Below are 24,561 nucleotides of genomic sequence, written 5' to 3'. Positions count from 1 at the left end.
GCCATCAAGTGCTGGAATTCAGGCATATACTAGTATACTCAACTTAATTTTTTCCAGTAATAGTGCATTTTAAAAGAAATCTTAGATTTAATAAAATCTGATGGATTAGGAGATCCTAGAGTGGCAGAGTAGTCAGGCTAACCTGGGGCAGCAGTCTTCTTTATCTAAAACATATTCTCTGAGCCCTAAACCTTAGTATTAGTATCTGTTTTTTTCCTGAAGGAAATAGAATTTAGTAATAATCTACTTAGGAAATTCCCATATGTAAGCTGATGCCCTCTTTGTTTACTTTTATTTTCCATGAGAAATCTCTTGTGTACTGATTTTTTTTTTAAGTAGAAAGAATGCATGTCTGTTAAGAGAATTCAAATACTGTGAAAAAGTAAAAAGTCAGGCACCTCCACAGTCTTCACTGTTAAGTCATCACTGTGTAATGTCTGATTTGTCTGCAGATGTGCATAGCTTCCATGGGAACATGCTATACTTATGCAGCCCCCACTCAAGCCCCTAGCCATGAGTTCTGGCTATCATTTTATTTAAGAAATATTAATTGATTGCCCAATCTTAGTGGCTGAATTTCCATTTTGGAACTGTACTATGTGATTTATAGGAGTTCTTGTTAATGAATGTTCAGGCTGATCAGTTTTTCTAGCATCTTTGTAAATAGTGTTTTGATACTTTTTTATGTATGGATATTTATTTTATGAAATTATATTCTTATGATAAATTGTAAAAAGTGGGATTTGTTTGTTTGTTTTGTAGCCATGGCTGTCTTGGAGCACCTGCCTGAGCTTTCAAAAGTGCTGGGAGTAAAGGCATGCACCACCATGCCCGACTTGTAAACAGTAGGATTTGACCATACATTTATCACTCACTTGTTAGTAGTTTTCATACTTGGTCTTAGCTGAAAGACCAAGAAGTGACTCTGTTTTTAAAAAGGTCATTATTTTATATTTTTAAAGTTAATAATGTAGTTTTAATAAAATGATAACACTTGAGCTGGAGAGATGGCTCAGTGGTTAAGAGCACTGACTGCGCTTCCAGAGGTCCTGAGTTCAGTTCCCAACAGCTACATGGTGGCTCACAACCATCTATAATGTGATCTGATGCCCTCTTCTGGCCTGTAGGTAGAGCACTGTATACATAATACTAAATAAATATTAAAAAATGTTAACACATAATATTAAAATACCTTATAAAAACAACCTAGTCAGTATTTTAAGATCTGATTCCTAGCCTTTAAAGAATGATTTTTGGGTGGATAAACCCCAACATTAGATACGTTCCACAAAGTCTGGTAACCTAAGTTTGATTCCTGAGACCTACATTTTAGGAGAGAACTGACTTCCACATGTGTGCCATGGACAGTGTTCACACACAACAAAATAAGTAAAATATAATGAAAATGTAAACTACCACCAACAGCAAAACCCCCTCAGATCTTAGCTCCTATTTATTCGAAACCTTTAATTCAGCTGGGCGTGGTGGTGCATCCTGTAAGCAGTAAATCTTAAAGAAGAGAAGAGAAGAAAAAAATGTTTCCTTTGGTGTACAGAGAAAATCCCAGCTGGGCGTGGTGGGTGGGGCAGAGGGAAGCGGATCGCTGTGAGTTTGAGGCCAGCCTGTTCTATAAAGTGAGTCCAGGACAGCCAGGACTACACAGAGAAACCCTGTCTCAAAAATCCAAACCAAAACAAAAAACCTTTAATTTGTAAACATTGGAAGTGAGAAATAATTCAGCTACGGGGGAGAAATATGGAAAACAGCAAAATGGAGCAAGGAAAACATAAGCAAACAGCTGGAGTACAGGACTGACAGGATCTAAGGAATTGGAACTTAACTTGCAATCCTTTAGAGCCCTGACTGGGTCTGAGAGTCAAATTGATCTAAGATGGATTATTAGGAGAAAAGAATACACATTTCACACAAGGCTTCTGTATATTCTTAGGGGAGCCAGGGCCTGAGGAAATGGTTATATGTGCGTGCTTTGGCTCTTAGGTTGAACAAGGACAGTTGTGGAAAGCTAGGCAGTGATGCACAAAGAGTCCCAGGATTTGACCATACACGCATTCACTCACTTGTTAGTAGTTTTCATACTTAGTCTTAGCTGAAAGACCAAGAAGTGACTCAGTTGTTCATTTGTTCTTTTAAACAAGGTCCTGTGGGTTCTCTAGGTTGGGGCGAGGAGAGGGAGGGCGTAGTGGTGAGGTGTTCACTGCTCTTACTGACGATCCAGGTTCAGGTCTGAGCAGCCACATGATGGCTCTTACCTGTCACTTCCGCTCCAGGGAGTCCAGTGTCGTCTTCTGGCTTCCATGGGTTCCTGAGCACACAGGTGCATGCAAATCTATGCAAGCACACACACAAAAGCAGTAAATCTTAAAGAAGAGAAGAGAAGAAAAAAATGTTCCCTTTGGTGTACAGAGAAAAGGCATTTTTCTTGCTTGTCTTTAAAAACGTTTACACTGGGCCATGGTGGCACGCGCCTTTAATCCCAGCACTTGGGAGGCAGAGGCAGGCGAATCACTGTGAGTTCGAGGCCAGCCTGGTCTACAAAGCGAGTCCAGAATAGTCCAGGCTGCACAGAGAAACCCTGTCTCAGAAACCACCCCTTCGCCCCCCCCCCAAAAAAAAAATTTACTTTTAAGCCAGGCGTAGTGGTACACGCATTTAATCCTAGCACTCTGGAGGCAGAGACAGGCGAATCGCTGTGAGTTTGAGGCCAGCCTGGTCTACAAAGCAAGTCCAGGATGCCAAGTCTAACGCAGAGAAACCCTGTCTTGAAAAACCAATCAATCAATTAATCAGTAAATAAAAAAAAAAATCAACTTTTAAAACTCTGTTTTTAGAAATAGGGGCAGTGAGAATTGTCTTTGTGTGTGGTTTTCAAGGCCTTTAGTTGAAAGTAACCCTTGTTTCAGAGTGCGGTATTTGGAGTACTCTTAGAAAATAATGATTAATGTGAAAATGGCTTGGAAATGTCTGGAATTAAATCCTGATTGTGCCTTTTACTAAGCTATCAGCCCTCCTGGGGAAGCCTGTGTCCTGCTGCCATCATTAGGATTCTGTTGCTGTGAAGGGACACCATGACCATGGACGCTCTTAAGGAAAACCTTTAATTGGGGCCGCCTTACAGTGCAGAGGTGTAGTCTGTTATTGTCGTGGTGGGAATCATGGCAGTGTGCAGGCACGCATGGTGCTGGAGGAGCCAAGAGGAGAGAGCGACTTTGGGCCTGACTTGAGCGTTTGAAACCTCAAAGCCCACCCCTAGTGACAAGGCCACATCTCCTAACAGCTCCACTCCCTGTGAGCCCAGGGGGCCATTTTCATTCAAACCACCATGCCTATTTATTTATATTCTCCTTTGAAATAGGGGTAATAACATTGGTGGTGTTATTCTAACGATAAATAACAATGGCAATAATTATAGCTAACTAATACTTTTGAATTCTTACTATATATGTCAGCATTATATTAAATGCACACACACATACATATTTTAGCGTAGTTAATATGTATTATCTTAGTTCTCACAAGCCTGAGAAGTGCAGGTAAAATCTACTGATGAGGGAGCTAAAACAGGAATTTTTTAAACGTTGCTTTTGCAACACAGCTGAGAAGTGGCAGCAACAGGATCTGAGCCCCAGCGGGTGAACACTGCGGTGGAATGCCGTCCTCTTTGCAAGTAAAGCACAGAGGCACTTAGTCCTTTGCAAAGCAAGTGGGATTTGTTTATTTTTTGAGACCAGATCTTGCTTTGTAGCGCTGGCTGGCTTGGGATTCTCTGTGTAGACCAAAGTGGCCTCAAACTAGTGTTGATTTTCCCATCTCAGCTTCCAGAATACTAGAATTGCAAGTGAGAACTACCTCACCCAGCCTGCATAATTAATATTTATGTTTAAGTTACCTGTTAAAAATAGAATGTAAGAGAATGAGAAACCACAGGCTGGGAGAAAACATTTGCAGAAAATATCAGGTAAAGGTTTAAAAACTCTTAAAACTCAATAATTAGAGGTGGGGGAAGCAAAACATGAACAGTTACTTCACAAAAGAGGATCTACAGAGAGCAAGTAAACACTGAAAAGATGCTTCCTTTGAGGCCATATGTCCTGCATGTGTCTGTAGGGACTTACAATTGCAGCACACCCATGAGGCTGCTGAAGGTTACATGGACACCATGGGATGTGGAGCAGACTAGGAGGATGCAAAATGACACACAGCCATTTTGGAATTCAGTGTGGCAGCTTCCTGTTGCCTTCAGAACTAAACCCTGCACTCCATCAGCCATGCTGTGTGGTATCTGTCCATACTGAAGCCTTCACCCACATGATAAATTATAATTCTTAGAAACAGTAGCGTTTATCATTAGTTAGGTGAGAGGGTAAACAGATGATGGCATATCCAGACAGTGGAAGAGTATTCAGCACTAGCAAGCAGTGAGCTATCAAACTGAGAAGACCTACAGGAACTTTAAATACATATAAGTAAATAAAAGCCAGTCTGGAAAGTCTGTGATTCCGACTTTATGCCCTTCTGGAAAAGGTAAAACCAAGGAGGTGTAAAAAGAGGAGTGGTTGTCAACAGTCGGGCCCTCAAGGTGAGTAGCCAGAGCACAGGGACTTTTAGGGCAGTAAAACCTTTCTGGATAATAAAGTAAATGGTGGCTATATTTTATTAACATTTGTTAGATCCCATTTAATATGTGTGTGTGTGTGTGAGTGTGTGTGTGAGAGAGAGAGAGACAAAGGAACTTTGTGCTGTTGCTCATTGTTGCTTGGAACCTAAACAGTTTCTTGAAAAAAATTAAAATATAAAAGCAAACATTTAAAGTATGACAGACATTTCTAATACTTTCTTTTTTAGGCCCAGAATAAAGAGACCAATGTTTTAGCAGCTGCAAAGGTGATTGACACCAAATCTGAAGAAGAACTTGAAGATTATATGGTTGAGATTGACATATTAGCATCTTGTGATCACCCAAACATAGTCAAGCTTCTAGATGCCTTCTATTATGAGAACAATCTCTGGGTACGTAATTTTCATTTCTTTACAGAGAAGCCAAAATGAATTCATTGTCCTAAAGGGGTTATGAAAGCTCATCTGTGTGTTACCTCTTCTGTTTAGTTACTTGCATTATTTGATTGAGGGTTGATCTGCCAGTGAGAGTTATTAACAAGTTTCGATGGATGTTCAGCTTTAGATTTCAGATTGTACCATTTCATCATGATTGTTTGACACTGGATCTAGGTGGGAAAGCTTCTTCAAGAATATTAAAATTGGGCTGGAGAGATGGCTCAGTGGTTAAGAGCACTGGCTGCTTGTCCTGAGTTCAGTTCCCAGTAACCACATGGTGGCTCACAACCATCTGTGTGCATGAAAATTACATAAAATAAATAAATAGTCTTTAAAAAAGAATATTAAAAATTTCCAAAATATGTCCGTGTTTGTAGTTTCGATTTAAGTATTTAAATATTTTTGAAAGTTATTTTCCTTTTTGGTTTTCGAGACAGTTTCTCTGTGTAGCCCGGGCTGTCCTGGAACTCATTCTGTAGACCAGGCTGACTCCCAAGTGCTGGGATTAAAGGCATGCACCACCACTGCTCAGTGAAGGTTTCTTTTTCTTTTTCTTTTTCTTTTTTCAAGACAGGGCTTTTCTGTGTAGCCTTGGCTGTCCTAGACTCGTTTTCTAGACTAGGCTGGCTTTGAACTCACAGCGATCCACCTGCCTCTGCCTCCCGAGTGCTGAGATTTGAAGGCGTGTGCCATCATGCTTGGTGGTTTATTTTTCTTTATGCTATTTATAATTTTTATCCTAAAGTTTTTATAAATCATGCAATACTATAAACTATAAGAAATGCTAAATTTTATATTATGCTCAACTTCACTTCATGATGAAGTGGTTAAATTATATACATTTTGTTCATTTTTAAGAAAATAGGCAGAAGTAGAAAGAGCAATGAAATTTTAATGTTTACTATGACTAATTACCTGTACCAACCTAGTTTTATCAACAGCTTTTTAAAATATAAATTTAAAAAATTGATTTGTGTTTGTGCATGTCTGTGCACCGTGGGCATGCCTGCTTCCCACGGAGGCCAGAAGAGGACAGCTGATCCCTTGGGGCTGGAGCTACAGATGGTTGTGAGCGTCCTTGTGGGTGCTGGGAATCAAGTCTGGGTCCTCTGGAAGAGCAGCCAGTGAGTGCTGTCAGCTGTTGCACCATCATTCTAGCCTATCAAGAACGCTTTTTGTGAAATAGAGTTTCAGACATTTTTCTTAGACTGAAGATCTGGCTTGAAATCAAAAGGCTTTCCTTTTGATTTGCAGAGTAAGTCCAGGACAGCCAGGGCTACCCAGAGAAACTCTTGTCTCGAAAAAAAGCTGGTGCTAGTTAGGAGCTTGGCTTGGTTACCTTACTCTTAAGGCTGTTTCTTTGTCCAGAGGATGAATACAGAATTATTTTTCAGATCATGGAATGAATTTGGAAATAAATAGTTATCAAAAAGCACTTATAAAAATACCATAGTATTCTGGGGTGGTGGCGCACACCTTCATCACAGTACTCAGGAGACGGAGGCAAGTGGATTTCAGTGAGTGTGAGGCCTACTTGATCTGCATAGAGAGTTCTAGGGCAGCCAGGGCTATGTAGAGATCCTGTCTCAGAAAACAAAACCAAACCCCTGGCAATGGGCAAAGAGACACCTTGGTGGTGGTGGTGTTCTTATATCAGCCAGGGGCAGAGCAGATGGCAGTCCTTTGTTCATCCTAGTTTGGTGCCTGCCTTGGTGGCCAAAGCTGTTTCATGCCTAGGGCACATAAGAAGAACAAAAACAAAAACAAAGCAGTGTGGTGGTGGTGCACACCTTTAATCTCAGCACTTGGGAGACAGAGGCAGGCAGATCTTTGTAAGTTCGAGGCTAGCCTGGTCTACAAAGTGAGGACAGCCAAGGCTATCACAGAGAAACCCCCAAAACAAAACAAAACAAAGAAAAAGAAAAAAAAAAACCTAAAATAAACCAAAACATTTTTAGCAAGAGGGAAAACATACAGAATGATACAATTTGCTAAAATATTATTATAAAAAAGTACAGTTATTGGTGTGGTGTCTTCTAAAATACTGTTTAGGGTTCTATCAGAGTATTTCTAAATATTATAAGAAAAACTAGGCATTTTAAGAAATATACCTTTACTTGATGCTAATACAGAGTAAAAATGTGCTTTACTTTTATTGAGGAACAATTTAATGGGAGACATAAGTATAAATAAATAAGATTTTTAGTATAACTGTTAAGGATAGGTATATGATAATTGCTTTGGATCTCCCGCTCTCTCTTTTTTTTTTTTCTTTCCTGAGACAAGGTTTCTCTGTGTAGCCATGGCTGTCCTGAACTCATTTTGTAGACCAAGCTGGCCTTGAACTCATAGAGATCCACCACCTGCCTCTGTCTCCCAGAGTGCTGCGATTATAGGCGTGTACCACCATGCTCAGCTTTTTTTAATTTAAAGAAAAGGGCTTGAGAGAGAGCTCTGCTTAAAAGCATGTACTGCTTTGCAGAGTACCCAAGTTTGGTTCCCAGCACCCACACTAGATAGTTCCCAGCTGCTTGTAACTCTAGCTCCTGGGGATCTGGCATTCTTCTCTGGCCTTCAAGATCACTTTGAACATTTGCACTCATGTGCACATATCTCCACGTAGGTACACACATACGAATATTTTAAACTAAAGCACGCCTGCTTTTTTTTCAGAATTTACTTACTAGCATTGCAATAGTTACTTGAAAGATGAAGATAATGAGATATTTCAGTAATGAGATCTTTGTATAAATGATATTATAAAAATCGAACAACCTGTATTTGGTAATTTTAGAAAACAAAAGATACTAAAATCTTACTTCTAAGAATGGGCTTGGCTGGGTATGGTGAAACATGCCTATGTATTTGGGAGGCAGAGGCAGGAGGATTGCAGATCTGAATCTAGCCTGGCCTATAGGGAAACCTGACTCAAAAACAAAAAAGAAGAAAAGGAAAGGGAGAGAGTGAGCTGTATAACATGTTCTCTCTGTGGGTTCTCAGCACCTCTGAAGGCCAGTGACTGATGACAGTCCTTCCTGTCTAGCATGGCACTGTTCCTGTAGTCAGATTAATTTTCATTTATCTGTTCTCACTAAGTTCCTGCTACTTGGTATAATTACAGACACTTTTTTATCTGTGTGCAGATCCTCATTGAATTTTGTGCAGGGGGAGCAGTAGATGCCGTCATGCTTGGTAAATACCTTTGTTTTTATGTTTGCTTCTTAAATTGCTCTTGGATAAAAAAGATTTCAACCATATGTATGTACATATATCTACTTTTAGAGTTCAGTGCATTAAAAAACTTTATATTTTAGATCAGTATAATTCTGAAATGTAATATTGAATATTCTATGTCAGCAAGTTAATATGTGGATATTTAGCTCTTTCACAATAAATGAGTTCACATGATTGCTGAAAGATCACAGTGATGGATTATTTAGTTAGCTTTATGTAGAAATAAATACTTTTTTTTTTTCACTTTCTCCTTATAGAACTTGAGAGACCATTAACTGAGTCCCAAATCCAAGTAGTTTGCAAGCAGACTTTAGAGGCGTTGAGTTACTTACATGACAACAAAATCATCCACAGAGATCTAAAAGCTGGCAATATACTTTTTACCTTAGATGGAGACATTAAACTGGGTAAGTTATTCAAACATTTGAATTTATGCTCCAAGATTTACAATGGAATGTATGACTTGATGCTGTTTCGGCCTACCCAGACATGCAAAGCAGGGAAAATTATGCCAGGCTGCTCTTGTAAACACCACAGTAGTTAAATATTTACAGTCCCTAGAATTCCTAAGTATATGCACCTAATGACACCTGTAAAGAAAGTAAAGAGGGTGTGTTTTATTTTCAAAAGCATGGGTTTGTAAAACACTGGTTAGGATTTCCTCATGTAAGTTTTTGAATATAGATTTAACACTTGTAAATGTCTTATACTTGGAGTATAATAAAGCACAAAACTCAGTTTTTTCTTTCTGACAACATATCGAATAGGTTTTTATGTCCCACATTGTTCCACCCAGAGCCTTGCACTTCTTAAGCAAGAGCTCTGTCCCTAACACACACCCCACCTGGCTTCTTACTTCATTTTACTAGCGTACTCATTAAATCAACAAGTAACCTTAGGTTTGAAAGTAAAGCAAGTCCAAGGACTAGCATATAATTTTGTCTTTCATACCAAAGGAGAAATGATGAAAGTCATAAAAAGAATTAGATGTAGATTTTAGACAGGTTAGTTAAGTTCACACATACACATGTAAGTAGTAGATACAGCCTTTTAAAAGGTTTCTCTGTGTAGCTCTGGCTGTCCTGGACTCACTTTGTAGACCAGGCTGGCCTCGAACTCACATCAATCTGCCTGCTTCTGCCTCCCAGAGTGCTGGAATTAAAGGCGTGTACCACCACTGCTTGGCTTAAAAGTTTTTCTAAACTGGACAATTTTTAAAAAATCAAGCAGTATTATTGAAATGTATGTTTTTTTTTTTTGTTTTTGTTTTTTTTTTTTTTTGGCAAAAATAAAATCATTGAAAGCCATGTTGATCCCAGTGATTCTGACCATCTCCCTTTGACCGTCACAACAGGCAACGGGGCATTTGGATGGGTGCTCCAAACTTAATCCTTCTTGTGCGGTACAGAGGGCAGAAGTCTATGAGAAATGCCATATAAGTTTAGACAGGAGCTTTGAAATCATGACTTAGGTGAGGAAATTAGACTTGGCCAGGCACCCCAGAGGTTTTTTCACAGACTCAAATGATTTCAGTTTGATCCCTTCCTCTCCACACTTTGTGTTGACTTTCATTATCACTCATTTTTGTTTCCTTATGGCTCAGTTAACCCTTACTTACGTCTAAGAGTTTACATTTGCTCATACATAAATTGATTTTTTTCTTTGACATCTCTATAAATTACGAATTTCCTCTCTATTTCTTTCTTTACACAATAGAATGCATTCTCATTGAATTAACATTGTTCCAACCAAGAGACCAATCAATATTTGATTAGAGGCAAAAAAAAAAAAAAAAAAAAATCATGGTGGTTTGTGACCTCTCCAAAATCCACAGCATGCAAACAGATACACAGTATATATGTGGCATTAATATTCCCAGTGACTAAATGATTAGGAAAAACATTAAAAGACTCCTTGAAGAAGTAGAAAGACTCACCAAACACTGGCTCTGGCTTTTCCCTCATCTGCATTTGCTGATGCCATGGTCGTGATTGCAGCTGCTGTCTGTATTCCCTTCATTCAGTGGACGAAGCAGAGGCTTGGGGAGGAGGGCTGGATGAGTCTCAGGTCTGGTTCCTTGGTGAGAACAAGTGGTTTTGCACTGCTTTATTAGCAGGTGTAAGGCTGCTTCTGCTTCGGTGGTTTTCTCACTGTTGTGCATTGAGTCCAGGTCTCACATGTGTCAGGAAAGCATTTTACTAACACCAACACCCCAAACTTATTTGTCCTTCATACCAGATTTATTTTTTTGATTATGGCTGCAAAATGAATTACACCATTTTTGTTTTTGGTTTTTTGGTGTTTTTTTTTTTTTGTTTTGCTTTTTGTTTTTTGATACAGGGTTTCTCTGTGTAGCCTTGGCTGTCCTTTACTTGCTTTGTAGACCGGGCTGGCCTTGAAGTCACAGAGATCTACCTGCTTCTGCCTTTCGAGTGCTGGGATTATAGGCGTGCACCACTGAGCCAGGCTCATTGGTTATTTTTGATAACTTTATAATAAATTAATTCATTCTTTCACTTATTACTATAAATGAAAAATACTCTTATAAGAAGATACTCTTTACTTGTTTGATTATTTGGGTCAAAAGCAGAAAAAATGTTTTATTTAGTTTTTAAGATAAGTTGGTTCTGAGTTCTAAGCTAAAATGACAGGCCTAACACTGATAAAATTAGAGTGCTGCTGTTCTTTACCTTAAATAAAAAACCATAAAGCTTCCCATTTTTCTCTGTAATATTATTAAGGTTATTTATTTATTTGACAATCTCATTATATAGCTTAGAGTAGCTTTAAACTCCTAAACTTGTGCCTGAGCCTCCCGTGTCCTGGGATTACAGGTGTCTGTCACTATGCTCAGCTTCTGTAGTATAATTTTATGAGGATGTTGATGACAAGAATGCTGTCATAAAGGCTACTTTGCTGTAATTTCTGTTTTTTCACACCAGAGGAAAGTAGCTCCATTGATTTCATTGTAGCACACAACATTTGGCATTTGTTTTGAAGCATATATATTGTTTTAATTTAGAGTGACCTTTTTGTTTTCAATTCTGAGGAATTTGTCATTATCATTATCATTTGAAGACATATCTAGATGGTGATAAGTATATTTCTGATAGAAAATTTGGCAATTTTTTGAAAGCTAGTAGAAAGAAGATGTTTAAGACTAAAGTGGTAGGGCCTAGAGAAATGGCTCAGTGGGTGAAGAATCTACTGTGCTATTTGAGGCCCTGATTTTGGATCCTAAGAACCATGTACAAGCTGGGCTTGGTGATGGATGCTTGTAATCCTCATACAGCATTGCTGGAGATAGGAATCCTAGTGCTCAGTGGCTGAATTGGTTTTGTCATGTTGGTAAGCTCCAAGCTCACTAGGAAGTAGTGTCTTAAAAGGTAGGATGAAGAGCAATAGAGAAAGGCACCTGACATTGAGCCCTGGTCTCTATGAGCATGCGTGGACATAACCCTGCATACACGCACAAGTACATGTATGCACTACACAATAAACACAGAAACTTTAACACAAAATTAGAATGGCAGAGAAATTATTTCTTTCTGTTGTGCTTACCTCTTAATAAGGGAGTCCTTACTAAAGGCTTGAAATGCTCCCTTCTCCCACGCCATTGAACACAATTTACCATGCTTAAAAGCTGTCATTAACATTATTGTATGATTATTTATTTCAAGCGGATTTTGGAGTATCAGCTAAAAACACCAGGACAATTCAAAGGAGGGATTCTTTTATTGGCACACCATATTGGTAGGTATTCATCTTTATGGATTTATACTGTCAGTTGTGTCTGCAGTAATTACTTTGTCTATACCTAGTCATTATCCTGACTGTAGTTTGTAATAACTTAATTAAACATCTTAGCTTTCATTTTCTACTCTTCATAGGATGGCTCCTGAAGTAGTCATGTGTGAGACATCAAAGGACAGACCTTACGACTACAAAGCTGATGTTTGGTCCCTGGGTATTACTTTAATAGAAATGGCTGAGATAGAACCACCTCACCATGAGTTAAATCCAATGCGAGTGCTCCTAAAAATAGCAAAATCTGAGCCCCCAACATTAGCACAGCCGTCAAAATGGTAAGTTAACTTAAGCCAAAATTTGATGTTCTGTTCTAGTTTGCTAAGGGTATTGAAGTCTGGGGATGTGGCACAAAGACTGTGAATGAGGAAACTGATGGGGCCTATTTTGAAGACTTAAGGACCTGGGGAGATCACTCAGTGATTAAGAGCACTGGCTGCTCTTGCAAAGGATCTGGGTTCAGTTACCAGCACCTGCATGGTGGCTTACAACTGGCTGTAATTCAGATTCCAGGGCATCTGATGCCCTCTTCTGGCCTCTGTGTCACATATTTGGTCTATGACTACAGGTGCTCACATCTGTACATAGAATAAAAACAAACACACCTGAGAAAGACTTAAGGATCATGGAAACCATTGTAATAACTTTCCCTGTGTATTTGACAATATAAAGGTTCTGTGTGGAAAAGACATTTCCTGAGCTATGAACAGTGAGGCCCGTGTACAATTGCTGTGTATTTGTGAAATTAGTTTAACAGTTTTTGTGACATTTTGCTAACTTGTAAGTATATGGCTGCATCTCAGTGATCACCTATGTGCCTTATTACATGTATGTCTAACGTATTTACAGAATATTTCATAAAATAGGTTTCATTAGTTTTTTTGTCATTATACTAAATGAATACTATTCTATACTGAAACTAAACATAATTTATTAAGAATTTTTTTTTTTTAGTAACAAGAAAGTAAAATAAAATGCAGTTTATATTTTATTTTGTAGGTCTTCAAATTTTAAGGATTTTCTAAAGAAATGCTTGGAAAAGAATGTGGATGCCCGGTGGACTACATCTCAACTGTTACAGGTAAAATGAGGATAGCACAACAACAGGCCAGATTGCTTTAACATTGTCTTTAAAAGAAAACACCTTCAGATTCATTCATTGTTCACCCTTTCCACTTGAGTGTCTCTGAAGGAAAAAAAAGCCAGAAAACATTGTGTAGCAGTTAACCTTTGCTTTGAAGTATATGTCATTATTAACAGGCATTTAGTTTATAAGTCTTTTTTCTCAGTTTAATTATGTTCTTTTCATTGTAATAGCTATTTGTGTGCTGCCTCTAGTGACTGAAAACTAGCATCTTGTATGCAGGGGTTATGAGCTAATAAATTGTTCTATTCCTCTTTTTTGAAGAGTTAAGTGTACAGTTAATATCGTTGGCTTTTAAAACATGATGTGGGTGCTGAGGAGATGGGTCACTCAGTAACGTGTTTGCTGACCAAACATGGGGCCTACATTCTATCCCCAGAACCCATGTTAGAAATCCAGGTGTGGTGGTACCTGCTTCTTCGTTTTTTTGTTTTTGTTTTTTTGATACAGGGTTTCTCTGTGTAGACCTGGCTGTCCTGATGCTCTCTGTAGACCAGGCTGGCCTTGAACTCAGTGATCCGCCTGCCTCTGCTTCCCTAGTGCTGGTATTAAAAGTGTGCCTACCATGCCCAGCTGTGGTACCTGCTTCTAATCATAGTGCTAAGGAGGAAGAGACAGATGGATTCCTGGGTGTGTTGGTTATGTAGCGTAAACCAAGTTGGCAAGCTCCAGACCCATGAGAGCTTTCTCAAAAAAAAGTGAATCGTTCCTGAGGAAGAATGACACCCAAGGTTGTCCTGTCCTCTGCATGCACCTGTGCACTGCACAGAAGTGAACAGTATGTGTGTGTACACACACACACACACACACACACACACACACACACACACACACTCTGATGTAAGATGGTCAGGTAAATTTGATTTTACTTTAAAAGCAGGGTCTTTTCCTTACATTCAAAACAAAGGTGTGTCAAATAGGTAAACAGTAAACAGAGTAACAACTCTTAGGGCAGTTGCTATAAGGATGGGTGTTGTGAAATGCCAGTGTGGTAGTGTATAAGGCGACCTGCTTATCTAGTGAGGGCGTGGGGAAAATTGCCTTGCTCTGTTTAACAAGTAATCTCTGTCCCTAACGTACACTTCCAGTACTTAGTTGCCTTTGTATTGAAGATCTTAGCCTGTAGCAGACTGTATTAGTCAGGGTTCTATGAGAAACAGAATTGATAGAATTAATCTCTATATAGTACAAACAGGTTTTATTAGAGTGGCTTGCAGGTTATGGTATGACTGTTCCAACAATGACTGTCTACTGAAAGTTCGAGAATCCAGTAGTTGTTCTGTCCACAAGGCTGGATGTCTCAGCTGGTCCTCAGTATGTGCTGGAATTCCAAAGAAGGTGGCTCTGATGCCAATGAGCGGATGGACTTGCCAACAAGAGTGAGAGCAATCAGACAGTCAGAATTCCCCTGCCATGTCCTTTAAACAGGCTGCCAGTGGACGGGGTGGCCCAGATTTAAGTTGGGGCTTCCTACCCTTGAAGATCTGGATTTAGGGTAGGCCCCATTTCAAATGGTTCAGTCAAGAAAAAATTCCTCACAAGTAAACCCAGCTGCTTAGAATTTGGTTAATTCCAGATGTTGGTCAAGTTGACAACCAAGAATAGCCATCACACAGACACTGTTGAGTCGAGAGCACAAAAATGAGTGAAATGTCTTTGACTTGATGTTAGGATCTTTAAATAAAAAAGCAAACTAGGTATTTGAAGATACTTTTAGCAGAAATATAAAGGGATTTGTAAAGTTTTTAACAATACTTTGATGGGCTTTTTATAGATAGTGATGTTAAAAATTGTGTGTGTGTGCATGTGTGTGTTTGCTTTTCAGCCACAGTGTGTGTTTGGTGTCAGGGGAGGACTTTCAGTCCACTGTGTGTGTGCTGATGATTGACCTCAGGTCAGTAGTTTGGCAACAAGGACCTTAGCTGACAGAGCCATCTCACTGGCCTCCTAGTTACTATTAAAGGAATGATGTCTAAACTTAAAGATTGCTTTAAATTTTAAATTAAAAATTGTTATTGAACTGGATGCAGTGGCACACGCCTGTAGTTCCAGCACTCAGGAGGCAGAGACAGACAGATAGATCTCTGTGAGTTCAAGGCCAGCCTGGTCTACAAAGTGAGTCCAGGGCAGCCAAGGCTACACAGAGAAACCCTGTCTTGAAAAACTGAAAAAAAAATTGTTAGTGAAACTTTAAAACAGTCAGAAAAACCAAATGTATTTTCTGCTCATCCATAACAAGTTGTTTTAATTTTTGACTAGTTCCTTCAAATTACCAAAACAAAACAAAACATAGGGATTTGCAAGATGGCTCAGTAAAGGTACTTGCAACCAAACTTGGCAAACTGACTTTGATCTCCAGGACCCATGTAATAGAGAAAACTGGCTCTGGAATGTTTGTGTTATTAAAAATAAGACCTAAGTTATACAAAACAAAATAAAATTCAGTTCAGCCAATCTTTATTTTTACTTACTCCTTTCTCCCTCCTTTTCTTTCCAGTATAATGTTTGAAGTTGTATATGTTTTTATATCCATAATTCATATTTTTTGACACAGAAGGATCAATTTTTATGTTTAAAATTCACAAGCACTTCAGTTTTCATTGAGTATGCTCTTTTTTTTTTTTTTTTTTTTTTAATGATCAACAGCATCCCTTTGTTACTGTGGATTCCAATAAACCAGTCCGAGAATTGATTGCTGAGGCAAAGGCTGAAGTAACAGAAGAAGTTGAAGATGGCAAAGAGGAAGATGATGATGATGAAACAGAAAATGCTCTGGTCAGTGTCATTAGAATGTTTTATTTAGTAAATTCTTTTGTTTGTTTGTTTTATTGTTTTGGATTTTTTGAGATAGGGTGTCTCTGTGTAGCTCTGGGTATCCTAGACTTGTTTTGTAGACCGGCTGGCCTTGAACTCACAGAGATCCACTTGCTTCTGCCTCTTCCTGAATCCTGGGCCTAAAGGCGTGTGCTGCCATGCCCAGACATTTAGTAGAGTTTTAGAGATGGGTTTTGAGATGTGCTTGCACATGTTTATGAGGGGTACAGTACAAAATCTTCAATTAGAAATGAAGTTGGCAACAAGGTTTCCCTGTTACGTGCTTTCATCATCTTTGTTATTGAAGACTGACACTTCTTAAAGTTATTTTTATGACTTCAGGTTTTACAGAATATAACTGCTAAAAAAATCACATGGGTATAGATATATAAAGCTTTGATGAGCATCTTGAGGTCATGTTTTAGTACTAACGATGTTTAAATCTTTTTTAGCCAATACCTGCAAATAAGCGTGCCTCCTCTGACCTAAGTATTGCCAGCTCTGAGGAAGATAAACTCTCACAAAATGCTTGTGTTTTGGAATCTGTGTCAGAAAGAACAGAGCACAGTACTTCTGAGGATAAATTTAGCAACAAAGTTCTTAGTGAAAAACCTACTACTGATGAACCCAAGAGGGCCGAGGAGGATGTTCATGTGTATGGAAATGATGCCAGCTTAGAGACTGTGCCTGGACTCAATGACCAAACAGTGGGAACCCATGAGAATGGGAGAGAGAAGAAGAGACCCAAGCTGGAAAACCTGCCTGATAGAGAAGACCAACAAGCTGTGGGCGTTGATTCAGTCAGGGAAGGAAAGGAGAGTGATTTAGGAACTTTAGAAATGAGCACTAATTGTTTGAAACCAGAGGAAGACAGGAATAAAGAAAACCAAGAGATACTTGAGAATAAACTCATACAATCTGAAGAGATTAAAGAAATGCATGTTCAAACAATAGACTTAGTTTCTCAAGAGACTGGAGAAAAAGAGGCAGATTTTCAGGCAGTTGACAGTGAAGTTGGGTTTACAAAGGAAGACACCCAAGAGAAGGTTGGAAAGGATGATGAGACTCAAACAGTGGTAATCAGTCATGGAATTGTTGAGGTAGGAACAAATGAGGCCCTAGCTGTTGCTCAGAAGGCTGCTGAACACGGTGGCAAGGATGCCCAGAGTGATGACGGGGAAGAAATAGTACACGTGACCGAGAAGTTAGCAGAGACACCTACAGAGGGCCCCGAGGCTGGCAGTGCTGAAGAGGAGCCTCCTACTCAAGAGAGAGTTGAGAGTGAAGAGCTAGAGGAGCGGTCTGCAGTGTGTGAAGGTGAGGGACAGTTAGTCAGCACTTCAGAGGCTACACGGGTAACCATGGAGGAACCAGGAACAGATGAAGTTGAGCAAGTCAAGGAGCATAGCATGGAGGAGAGAGACAGACATGCGTTGACTGGTGCTGAAGAACGGGCTCTAGGAAGTGAAGTTGAGGCAGCTTCCACCGAGGCAGAGTTGGAGAAAGAAGAACTTGCACAGGAAGTGCCAGCTAAAGCAGAGCCGCAGGCTCCTGTAGCCTCTCAGCCTGCCGAGCCTCACCCTGTCCTAATACCCAGCATTAATATCAACTCTGCAAACACAGAAAGCAAAGGAGACATGGACGCTTTACCAAAAACCGAAGCCATACTGCCACAAGAGCCTGAAAATGAAAAGGAAAATGACACTGACTCAGGGACTGGGTCCACTGTGGAGAACAGCAGCGGTGACTTGAATTTGTCCATCTCTACCTTCCTAAGCAAAACTAAAGACAGTGGTTCAATGTCTCTACAAGTAAGTGTACCAGGGCCATGTTTGGGTTTGGCTTTGTCATTTTGCAATTCTAGTTCATTACTACTTTAAAATACTATTAACCCTATCCATTCTTTTGGGATCAAAGCAATCAGAAAGAACTGGGGGGAGAGAGAGTCCAGGAATAATCTTTAAAAATTTTAAGATAGCCTGCTCATCTTTGCAGACTTGATGTAGATAAACAGCATGGAACAGGGCAGCCTCTTGGTTTATTTAGTTTATCTTGCACGTATCTGAATGCAGGTTTAGTAAGTGTCACTGATACCCCAGAGAACTGAGAAGCTCAAAGAATTGTCTCTTTTTGCAAAGCATTTCAAGGTGTGAGTAGTCCGTAACCACTGGCTCCTAGCCATTGTACTGCCGTGAGAAGCATCATGGGGAGAACGGACCCCGAAATGCAGCCCTGCATACTTGGAGCCAGTAGAGCGTAATTCTCAAGTATTGTGGTGTACTTAGGGATCATCATGGGGAGTTATGTAGAAGCCCGGGGGCTCCTGAGCGTCAGTATATGTAGCAAGAGATAGCATTTACAAAATTACATTGTACTTAGTACTCTGAACGTTTGTGTGTGCGCGCGCGCGCGTGTGCATGTGTGCCATAGTGAGCATCAGGAGTTAAAGGATAACCTGTGGGAGTCAGGTCTCTCCTTCCACTGCAAGGACTTCTGTGAGAACTAAGGGGATATTAACTGCAGAAGCTGAAGAAATGGGAAGTTTATAGCTCAAGGAAAGTGTGTGTGTGTGTGTGTGTGTGTGTGTGTGTGTGTGTGTGTACGTACACACGTGCATGAGTGTGCGCACATTTAAAGCATGTCAAGTGCTGGGTTGTAGAGGAATGCTGGGAGGAGTTCATAATCCTGCTTTGGAGGGGAGCATGGGCATTAGAGCAGGAGGATAGAGACAGTGAGATGTTGGTGAAAGGTGCCAGAGGCAAACTTGAATTCTAACACATTTGGAACTTAGTGCTTTTGCTTCCGCTTCCAATTTTCTCTATTCCTTTTCTCTCTCTTTCCCCTTTGGTTCTCTTTTCTCTCCTCTGTTCCCTTCCCCTTTCACACTTTTTCTTTTCTTTCACTCCTTCCTTCCCTTCTGCCCAGAGTCTTGCTATGGAGCCCGGCAACCTCTTGTCAGACTTGTGAGTGCTGGGCTCCTTGGCCCTGTCCCCTGAGTAAGTCAACTGTCTCCTATTTAATCTGTTCACTGAAGTACAAATGTAGAGCTGAGACCTCACTATGGTGCAAGTGAGGAAAAGCTTAATATGTGAAAGGCACCCTGTTGATTTGTGTGAACTTTGTATTGTTGATATGTCTAATTATGCAGTGCAGTAGAAGTTGTGTGTGCACATGACCAGAATGCCCAGTTTCTCCTAAACCATTTGTTCATCTGCAGAATTGAGTGTGAGTTCTTAGCGTGGGTGTAAGACGATAAACTGTTGCACAGACAATTCCTACTGCTTTATATAAGCAGTATTCATGGTTGCTGCAGCTTTTTTATTTTCAAGGAGGAACATATCTTTCACATATATTATTTATACAAAACCTAATCCAAACGAAATCTCCCTTAGGAGACAAGAAGACAGAAGAAAACACTGAAGAAAACACGCAAATTTATTGTTGATGGTGTAGAAGTCAGTGTAACAACATCAAAGATAGTTACAGACAGCGATTCCAAGACTGAGGAGTTGCGGTTTCTCAGGTAAGCACAGAAACAATGTATAAATAACATGAGTTTTAACATCTTTGTTGTCTCTGAAAACTATGAATAGAGAAACAAGAATAAATCATTGGTAAATTTTAGTTTATTTGAAAATTTGTTTTTAGTTTAAAATATGGTGGTTAAAGCTTTTATTTAAAGTTATTACTCCAAAGTGTAATTTGTTTCTTTCTATTATATGTTGTTAGACGTCAGGAACTTCGAGAGCTACGGTTTCTTCAGAAGGAAGAGCAGAGAGCGCAGCAGCAGCTCAATGGCAAGCTGCAGCAGCAGCGGGAGCAGATCTTCAGGCGCTTTGAGCAGGAGATGATGGTGAGGCCTTAAATTCCATGATACTTGTCAGTAAATGACATGCGGAGTATTTGACAGCACTGCTAGAGTAGGCTGTAGAGTCTGATCTCCGATAAGATTTTCTGGCTCTTGTGATAGATTACTCTGGCCTGTTGGATGCTTTTTAAAAAAGAAAAACTTACTGGAAGGGATTTCCAGTCCCTGTCTTATCACTGGTTTATGGTGTGCCAAGTTTCATTTGAAATCTGTCATGAAAAGTTAGTATTAGAAGTCTGGTAGATTGTTTACCAAGTATTTAGATGTGCCTACTGCTGAGTGCCTTTTCAGCGTTCTAGTTTTGTCTTTCAGCTTACAATCTTACATGATTTTTTGTTTTGTTTGTTTTGTTTTGTTTTGTTTTTTCCAGACAAGGTTTCTCTGTGTAGCCTTGGTTGTCTTGGACTCACTTTGTAGACCAGGCTGGCCTTGAACTCACAGCGACCCCCCTGCCTCTGCCTCCTGAGTGCTGGGATTAAAGGTGTGTGCCACCACACCCAGTTTTTTTTTTTAATATTTTGAAATTAAAATATTATTACAGAATCTCCATTTTCATTTTCCTTCCTCCAACTCTTCCCATGTATCCCTTCCCTGTGTAAATTCATAGTCTTAGACCTCTTTTTGTTTAATTGCTGATGTGTGTGTATATTCCCAAGTATATAAATACAACATGCTCAGTTGATATACTGTTGCTTACATGTTTATGATTTCAGGGCTTACCACTTCATATAACATATCAACTTATCCCCAAGGAAGACTATCTCTCCCTCTCTCAGCATTCCTGAGTTGCCTGTAGTTCTTTGTCTGGGCTTGGGTCCCCCTGGAAGGCAGCAAGGGCAACAGCAAGAACCTGTCGTGCTCCCCCCTGCCAACAGCGCATAAAGAGGATTGTGATGCCGGGGGGAGCATTGTTACCCCAACCTGGGAACTTTCATTTAGCCTATGTATGTATATGTGTATACATAGACTGAGAAGTATTTATTATATAAATAATTTTAGGAAAATCTTAAATATTTTTATGACTTTTTCAGATGTTCTTACTGTTATATCTTACCTACCTCTTCTTTTGTGTTTACCTTTCTCCCACCTTCCACCATCCCCATTTCTCCCATTTTTGCCTCTCTATTGCACTTCCTCTTTTCCCATAGTCCTTTGCTACTTTCCTGGCTTTGGTGACTACTCCAGGTTTTATACACTTACACTTGAAGATTTGAAGTTAAGAGCCATAATGGAAAAGAATATGCAATGCTTGTCTTTCTTGGTCTGGGTTAACTCACTTAACATAATATTTTCTATTTCCATCCATTTGCCTGCAAATTCCAGGCTTCGTTTTTCTTTACAGCTGTGTAGTATTCCATGGCTTCTGTTTGCCACATTTTCGTTGTCTGTTAACCACGTGAAGGGCGGTTAGGGCGGTTCCATTCTTAGCTGTTGTGAGTAGAGCAGCAATGAACGTGGCTAAGCAAGCGTCTGCTGGTAGGATCTTGCCAAGTTGGTAGCAATTCTGTGACAAGTCCTTCGGGCAGGGAGAGGTCAAGCTTAGTCATGTGGGAGATTTATGTTAGCTTTTTGAGGATTCTCTACACGGATTTCCATTGTAACTGCAGCAGTTCGTAATCCCACCCACATCGAGTGAGCGAGTGAGTGTTTCCTCTTCCTCACATCCCTTCCAGCGTTTGCTGTCAATTACTCTGTTGGTCTTTGCCGTTCTGATTTGGTAAGATGAAATCTCAGGTTGTTTGGTTTGTTTGTTTTTTGGTATTGCACTTCTCTAGTTGCTAGGGACAATGAGCATTTATTCAAATAGTTCTTAGCCTCATTCCCCCCCCCTCCCCCCGCCCCCCTTCAGGTCTCAGGCCTGGTTTCTCAACGAGTTGTTTGTTATTTTGAGTGCTTCGTATATTCTGAATATTAATTCTCTGTCAGAGTTAGAGCTGGCAAAGATTCTCTCCGTTCTGTGCGTGCCCTCTTCGGCTCACTGGTTGTTTCTTTACCTGTTCAGAAGGTTTTAGTTTTATGAAGTCCCACTTCTCACTTGTTGGCCTTAATTCTTGGGCAAATGGAATTCTACTCAGAAAGCCCTTTCCTACAGTTTAGCATGGAGAACACTGCCACCTATGTTTTCTAGATTCTAAAATTTTAAGGCAGTCTAGAGCAGGTGCCTTCAAGCCTGGCTGAGTATTAGAGCTTATTTGCAGCTTTTCAATATTCACTTTCTTCACTGGCTCTTCAAGTTAGGCCTTCATAGCCACCTCACTGCTGCTGCAGGAATCGTGCTGTGGTTCTTGTTGCTGAGGCTTTCAGTTTCCACTTGTGTCCACGGTTGAGAAGGGAGTTTAGGAATGTGCTACAAAGTCTCAGTAACAGAGGTTGAACATCTCGCTTTATGTTAGAAGAAAAAGATTATTTAAAATCCTATTGAAGTTTACATTCAAATCCTTTGCAGTCTTGTCGTGTTAGTGTTGAGGACTGTTGATTGTAGTGTGTGGCATTGTTGATTTTGTGTTGTGTCCTTTTTATTCTGTTTTCCAGAATTTTAGAAGTTGTGTCTTTTCCCTGCATAGATTTTTCCAAAATGTTTTACTTTTCAATTTATTTTATTTTTGAGAGCTTTGAGACAGTGTCTCACTGTCTAGTGTTGCATTCCTGCTTGCATTTGCCAGGTGCTGGAATTGCAGGCGTCTGCTACCAGACCTGGCCTCAGCTTCCTTCCTTGCACGCTTTGTAATGGGTGTTTCTGTATCAAACTCTGCACAGGTCCTGTGATAGCTGAAACGTTAGTTAGTGGTAACAGGCTGCCTTGCTTTGCAGAGTAAGAAGCGGCAGTACGATCAGGAGATTGAGAATTTAGAGAAGCAGCAGAAGCAGACGATTGAGCGACTGGAACAGGAGCACACAAACCGCTTGCGAGACGAAGCCAAGCGCATCAAAGGAGAACAAGAGAAGGAGCTGTCCAAATTCCAGAACATGCTAAGAAACCGCAGGAAGGAGGTGCGTGTAACTACTGCTGTTAATTACTGCAGCTGTTTTTTAAAATGCAAATGAAGACTAAGGAATTAGGAATAATGGCTGGTAACTGAATAACATCTATCTGTTCCTTTGTTCTGTCGTCCATACAATGATAGGCTGCCAGTTAGTGAGGTCGGATAGTAGTGTCCTCATTTTACTGCCAAGAAAATGGAATAAAAGCCTGTCTCGCTCAATTTTGAGCCACGTCATCAAATACAGTCCAAGCTGCATTTCATTTTGTGATTCTCCTCTTATTAATTCATCATTTAGGGCCTTATTTAGAAATACTTTTCAAGAGAACTGAACCTCACTGGTATTTACTGAAAGCAGCAAGAATTATCATTTATAAATTACTTGACGTGTGAATTTTTCTCGTTTAGGTTTATTGATTTTCTTAGACATTTTGCCAAGCAGAAACTAAATAGCTTTATATTCAAAATAACATCTCTTATATACCTTTGAAAAAAAGTCATATAATTATAAAAAGATTTGGCTTTCCTGAGCTGCTTCCATGTTGTTACAGAGCTGATCGTTCTCAACTCAGAGGTTTTCTATGTATTGCCCTTTTGCCCCTAGATTAAAATAAAATACATCCAAGCAATATTCGGTGATACTCTTATGATTTGTTTTACATCTTCAGTGCAGGAGAAGGATTTATACTTTCAGGAGAGAGATGAACAACCTCAGGTGAAAATAATTATGATCAGTTCTATTAGGATTAGAAGAAAATATCTCAACCAAACTAGAAGTGCATTTTTACCTTTGTTACACATCTTAGTTACCAAGATTTTGGCATCTGATTTCAGCATTTATTTAGGAAGCAATCTGAGCATCATATCATTGAATCTTAATAACGCATTCAGTAGGACCAGCAAGTCCTTGATGCTTTCCTTAGGTCAAGTGATGTGCATCTTCACTTCCTGTAGTCAAGATTTCTAAAAGGCTGTTTTATTGTTATGTCTTATCTAGAGGTGCCTCATACACCATGATAAAGATCTTTGTTAATTTAAAAAAATTCTGGGTCATTTGTTGAGAGACTAATCTTTGTACCAGATTAAATTAAAAAGATGTAACTCTACATGTGCAAGTCTGTAGTCACTATCTTGAGTCTGGAGAGCTGTACCTAGTGTTGTTTGAGATCATGTTGTGTTTATATTGAATAATCTTATTGTGTATTTTTTTCTTCATTGCTAAACTTCTTGCAATTTGGGAGTCTCTTGCTTTGACTGGTGATTTGGTTTCATGAGGAATTACTGATGGGAACTTTAAAAGCGCTGTTATTAAATCACAATCAGTCTCTTGGGTGCCAGTGGCATGTGGTGATTTGGAATCTGGGCTCTTTTGGTGCTTTTACTTGTAAACACATGCTTGTTTTGGGGCCTGGACTATAGATCTTTTGATGGGTTAAATTCACATTGGCCTTTGAAAAAAAAAGAAGAAATCATTTTAAAATAGACTTTGTTTAGTGTAAGAAATTATAGTTTACTAAACTTTTAAGAGTGCTCACACTGCTGATTTTAAAGTTAGCCAGCTTAGATTCAGTTTCTACCAAAGAGAATATTATCTAATGCTACGAAAGCCGTCAGCTATATCCCTTTTGTCATACCATATA

At 39.6% G+C, this 24,561-nt stretch overlaps 1 protein-coding gene across 2 annotated transcripts in view; it reads left to right on the top strand.

The window, feature by feature from the left end:
• SLK (STE20 like kinase) overlaps positions 1–24,561 on the top strand; it is a 54,725-nt gene that overhangs the window by 11,147 nt on the left and 19,017 nt on the right. For both annotated transcript variants that reach the window (XM_084763070.1, XM_084763071.1), the window contains exons 2-12: positions 4,864–5,028; positions 8,217–8,265; positions 8,565–8,714; positions 11,988–12,060; positions 12,198–12,392; positions 13,114–13,195; positions 15,905–16,033; positions 16,525–17,883; positions 19,465–19,595; positions 19,802–19,925; positions 22,752–22,931. In XM_084763070.1, coding sequence (XP_084619196.1) covers positions 4,864–5,028; positions 8,217–8,265; positions 8,565–8,714; positions 11,988–12,060; positions 12,198–12,392; positions 13,114–13,195; positions 15,905–16,033; positions 16,525–17,883; positions 19,465–19,595; positions 19,802–19,925; positions 22,752–22,931 — 2,637 coding nt within the window. The remainder of the gene's footprint in view (positions 1–4,863; positions 5,029–8,216; positions 8,266–8,564; positions 8,715–11,987; positions 12,061–12,197; positions 12,393–13,113; positions 13,196–15,904; positions 16,034–16,524; positions 17,884–19,464; positions 19,596–19,801; positions 19,926–22,751; positions 22,932–24,561) is intronic.

The sequence above is a fragment of the Acomys minous genome, assembly GCF_964271855.1.
Source record: "Acomys minous genome assembly, chromosome: 2".
Lineage (NCBI taxonomy): Eukaryota > Metazoa > Chordata > Mammalia > Rodentia > Muridae > Acomys > Acomys minous.
Note: the sequence above shows the minus strand (reverse complement) of the source record. Positions and strands in the feature narration are given on the sequence as shown.